The 5,074-nt window shown below is 44.2% G+C and overlaps 1 protein-coding gene across 1 annotated transcript; it reads left to right on the top strand.

Annotated features, from left to right (window-relative positions):
• Positions 1-2,311: 2,311 nt before the first annotated feature.
• On the top strand, positions 2,312-3,134 carry N7447_004454 (cutinase family protein; the record flags this gene model as incomplete). The annotated part of the gene is made up of 4 exons (XM_057228729.1): positions 2,312-2,387; positions 2,445-2,530; positions 2,588-2,802; positions 2,861-3,134. The coding sequence occupies 4 exons, from the start codon at positions 2,312-2,314 to the stop codon at positions 3,132-3,134; spliced, it is 651 nt and encodes a 216-aa protein (XP_057088070.1).
• Between the last annotated feature and the right edge of the window lie 1,940 nt (positions 3,135-5,074).

The raw sequence follows: 5,074 nt of genomic DNA, 5'->3' as shown, positions 1-5,074 counted from the left end.
GAATCTCGCGATCTTCTGGCATAGACGGCAAGACTGAAATATATTGAAGTGAGGTAGACAGGACTATAGGATATTGCTCTTTCTATAGTGGTAAACAATTAGTCGCCGCTCTACCATCTCGGTCTAATAAATAATGAGTTGAATGCGTCAACATCCAAAGACAATGAGGGAGCACAAGGTACCCATGCGCACTCTGTCTGCTGCTAGCCATAACGTAGTTCACAAGCGAGCGGCGCACCCTATGAAAAATTCATCTATCTTCAGTAAAATGCCATTAAATCTAATAAGCTAAAATCGAGGACTATTGGGACAGGCATTTCTTTTTTGACCTTGAACCTGAATTCCTTGTTAACTTTGATAGCTTTATGCTAAATCTTTGATATTTTAAGAAAAATATTAATATTTTGTTTAATCCAATGTTCCACTACCCACATGCTCCACACTTCAGTAAGGCCCTCGTTCTTCACGTCTTCCTTGTCTACATATATCCCTTATTAACACAACACATGGTCTATGGGAAGGACAGGCAGGCTAAACATACCGGAGAAGGAGCCATACAACAACCACACTTTGCAGCCTACTAGAGTAGACAGAGCAAAGAAACTCCGAGTGTCGCCTGTAGGTTGGTTCCTCCTAGTAAAGAGTGTCCGCATCGGCACTAGATTCTGATATCCCGGTAGCTTATGAATTAGCGGAGGATACCTTATACTACAGAACTCATGAGGTAGTTCCAAAGCATAATTGGTGTATTTGCAAATTATCTAAGAAGCTCCTACAGCAATTGTACCTCAGCTAGTTCACGAAGTCTTGGAGCCACTCTCTGTGAATGCAGTGCGCGAGCTGAAGACCCTCTGAGAGATCTATAGCATGGTTATTCTATCTATCGGCATCCATTTTCATGACCCTGGTTCCTTGTTGTAAGGATGCTTTATCCGATACAGCGAATTTCCGAAAAAAATCCCTAAATTGTCTCTACTGTAGGCCTTTCTTCGATCCGACCGTCTATTCCTCTTATAACCTACTTAAGAAAAGCCCTACAAGTTCTAATGTCTAGTGGGATAATAGCCTATGGATATAATTTGACAAAACTAGGGACCCACGTTCATACACATGCTGTTGTATGTTTTTGTGTTTTTCCTTTTTCTACGCCCACGTTCCAATTGCCAGTTGTAGACGAAGGGTAGGACTTCTGATATCTCGATCACTAGCGGCGTGGGCCGAAGGAGTCTAATCGTTAGCGCCGGTGTTAATATGTTGCGAACGAACATGTTCTTGCGAAAATCCCAAGCGACCGTGTTTCAGTTGTTCACACAAAAGCTCGGCGATCTTTAACGGCATCTCTCCCTCGCCTTTTCCTTTCTTAGATGCCACGCCTCGTAGGCGTATTGCCAGTCATTACTCGATCAATCCAGATACACAATCGATTAAATCGCGGGAATGTTATATATTCCAGTTCCACAGTTTTGTACATTATAGCTTTTGATCAATGGGATGGGTCGTAGGTAGCCTGGTCAACAGATGGATCCAGGATGACTCCAACATGGATGTTGGAAGGGGTATTGTGCAGTATTGTGCAAAAATCCGTTTCAGAATTCAAGTCATTCAAGAGATATGCTCCATGAGAAAATAAATCAACCTTGGATCATATTAAATATTAGAAATGGATCTGATTTAGCCGGTATGGGAGGCAAGAAGCCGACTCACAATACTGACGGTACGGAGTGCGGATTGATCTTCACCACATATTTTGATTTGATTTTCTTCAGGCCCTTGGCTTACCTTGAGAACATTTTTTTGATTCGGATCAGGTACCGCGTGGACCAGTATGGGGCTACGGCCTCAAATTTGAGACCTCGGGGACTCCCCGTTCCGGTAAAGCGTTTGACCAAATTCCGAATTATGAGACAGCACTTGAAACATTTTGACAAAAGTAAAGTCCGAGTGAATGACACGTCCAATCATGCGATGCTATATATCTTGTTTGCGGTATTCTAGTTCAATTACCTCGGCAGCTATCGAGATCCCTTTTTTCAGATCCTGACCCACTACTCGGTACTACTAGATCAGGTATCGAAATCCGCCCAAGGAAGAACATGAAACGGCTTTTTGTTAGAGAAACAAGCTCCTAATGATCGAATAAGTAGACAGATAATCATATCCAAGTTTCATTCCATAGGGCTACTTTTCCGAGCCCGAAGTATACCCGCTGAACGGATATAAAAACTAGGCTGGTACCTGTCTGAATTATTCTCACTAGAAAGGAACCTGGAAACCGTTCTTTTGCTTACTATTCCCTCTTTTTACATCCATCATGAAGTTCTCTCTTCTCGCCTTAGCTCTGGCAACTGCCGCCTTTGCCAGCCCTATGGATCTCGATGCTCGCGCTCGTCAGTTCTGGCTCTCTGCGAATATTTTAGACTAGCTAACGTATCGATTCTTTCTAGTCTCCCAGGGAAATGAATTGCGTAATGGTGATTGTAAGGATATTACCTTCATCTTTGCCCGTGCCAGTACCGAGCCTGGGCTTCTGGTATGTTTCTACCATCTCCTTCCCACCCATACAGATACTAACACATCTAAATGACAGGGTATGTCCGTTGGACCCGCTATCTGCGATAATCTGAAGATGTCGAAGCCCGGCAAGGTTGCTTGCCAGGGCGTTGGACCTAAGTACACTGCGGATCTACCGTCGAATGCACTCCCCGGCAACACCTCGCCAGCCGCCATTGCCGAGGCCCAAGGTCTATTCGAGGAGGCTGCGAAGAAGTGTCCCAACACCCAGATTCTTGCTGGTGGCTATAGGTTCGTTCTTGCATCCGAAAAAAATCAAGTACGAACGATACTAATATGTAAAATACAGCCAGGGTACTGCTGTCATGGACGGCTCAATCAAGAAGCTCTCGTCGGATGTTCAGGCCAAGATCAAGGGTGTCGCTCTGTTCGGTTATACCCGTAACGCCCAGGAGAGGGGCCAGATCCAGGGCTTTGACAAGGAGAAGACCAAAGTCTACTGCGCCGTTGGAGATATGGTCTGCCAAGGTACTCTTGTCATCACTGCGGCTCATTTCACTTACGTTGCGGACGCTGGCGCTGCTACTAAGTGGTTGGTATCTAAGTTAGATCAAGAAATTTGAGGGATACCGGACCTTTGTGGCTCCTTTGTTGGATACTTGATGCATTGTGCTTTCAGGGCTCCTTATCTGCAGCTTGGGGCTAGTTCCTTTGTGTTATTGACCCTGTTTTCTTTTATGGGAACGGTGCTATGATCTGCTATCGCATACTTCTCCCAGATTGTTTATTGTTTGCTTCCTTTGTTTCCAAATTGCTACTAAGCCTAATTAGGAAAGAGATTGTTTGCTCGTGTGGGATAGCTTTGCTATAAGATCCCCCCGGGATTTACCACTTGCTCCCCTTCTTCCCTCTCTATCTTTGATATTCTAGTTGGAATGCACTCTTTCTTCATTGATTGAACTGGCACGTAACAAATGGAAGCTAAGAATACTAGATTACTCTCGTAAAGAACCCAGAATATCATGCTCGTATAAAGCATTTCATAGCTCGCTATCACTCCCTTCGATAAGAGGTTACCGCAGGTAACGTTACCTTTAAATACATTACTACACAGCTGTAAGCTGCAGACGGCCGTACGAAGCCACTTACTATAACTGCCTTTCGTCGTTTCGTTAATCAGTTAGGACCACGTCTTAATAACTGATTTGCAATTGATATTGCACCTTTTTTTGGGGGAGGAATTCGGGTTTATGGGGGGTTCTTTCTTACGAATCATGGTACCTATGATCGCCGGGTCGAATGTTGGGTCACAGAAAGACCCGAAGTCCAAAATATCTGGCATCTCCTCTAAATGGCCAACATAATTTTACAGCTGTCAGTATTCTGACTCGGGGCTACCAGAAGACTTTCAAATCGCTCATCGCTAGAACTTCCCATGGTAAAATTGGTACAGTTGCATGCTGCTGCCGAATGCAAAATTTCGGTTCCAAAATGCAACATAGATCGTTCACTTCCTATGTAACAGTCCAGCTGAAGATTTCTTCTGAAAATACTACTAATACTGAACCAGTTCGGCATTTACATCATTTACATCATTTTGTCAAGACTGAAATCGGAAAGCTCCCTTTAAGTTGAACTTAAGTATGCCCACCGGTTCGGAGATTTTTGATTAATTTATTCTATTGTTACCAAAAAAGCTCTGCATTTCTCCTAATGAGGATTCTGGCTAATTTCTACGTTTCGAACCTCAGTAAAGTTTCGGCTCAGTACGGCACGATCCGCGCGGGCGACGCTTCGGGAGGGATTAGTGGGGCCGAGGTATGTAAACACTTCAATCGCGACGAAAGGCATGTGGAATGTATGGGATAGGATTGAACATTAATTCTTCTTTCTCTCTTTGCCTCTGAATGACTCTCAATATAGCTCCTAGATTGCCCACCCCGCTATTAGTATCAGTAAAGGCGTTGGATACTGTATATAGTAGAGGCTGAGTATGCATGATAGCTACCAGTCAGTTAGATAAGCCTGATAATCTAAAAGTTCATCGTGGGTGCGGATTATGTGTTCAAGTCTGAGATAATGATGAGCTCGAACGATACCTTAGTCTCGCTGAGCGGTATGCCAAGCGCAGCACTTTCATTGCCCAGGCAATAGCACGGATCATACACTGCCAAACTTGGGACTTCAAAGGACACCTATCTTCTCTCCAGTCCTAAGCTATATTTCATGGGGCAGACCGTTTTAGGGTTGTTCCGAAGAGAGCCACACGAGACCCACTAGTATGTGCTCCAACCATCCAATGGTCTCAGAGCTGTAGTAGGCTGTAGTAGACAACTGTCCACGTCTCTTTGATTTAGGAGCTGAAGATACGACATTAGCGTAGTATATTGTATGAATGCTGATGGTTTCAGTCCTGGGCATTACATCATGAGTAGTCAGACCGATACGATCCACACTATATAGATTTGGGCGTATTTAAACCTCTCCGTTTGACGTCTCTTTACGTTGCTAGCTCTCAACTTGGCCTGAATAAACCAATCTCCACGTCTTCACCTCAACAGCC

This window comes from Penicillium robsamsonii (assembly GCF_028829455.1).
Source record: "Penicillium robsamsonii strain IBT 29466 chromosome Unknown utg000002l_segment0_segment0, whole genome shotgun sequence".
In the NCBI taxonomy this organism is placed as follows: Eukaryota; Fungi; Ascomycota; class Eurotiomycetes; order Eurotiales; family Aspergillaceae; genus Penicillium; species Penicillium robsamsonii.
The sequence above is the reverse complement of the archived record's forward strand: the minus strand, read 5'-3'. Positions and strand labels throughout refer to the sequence as shown.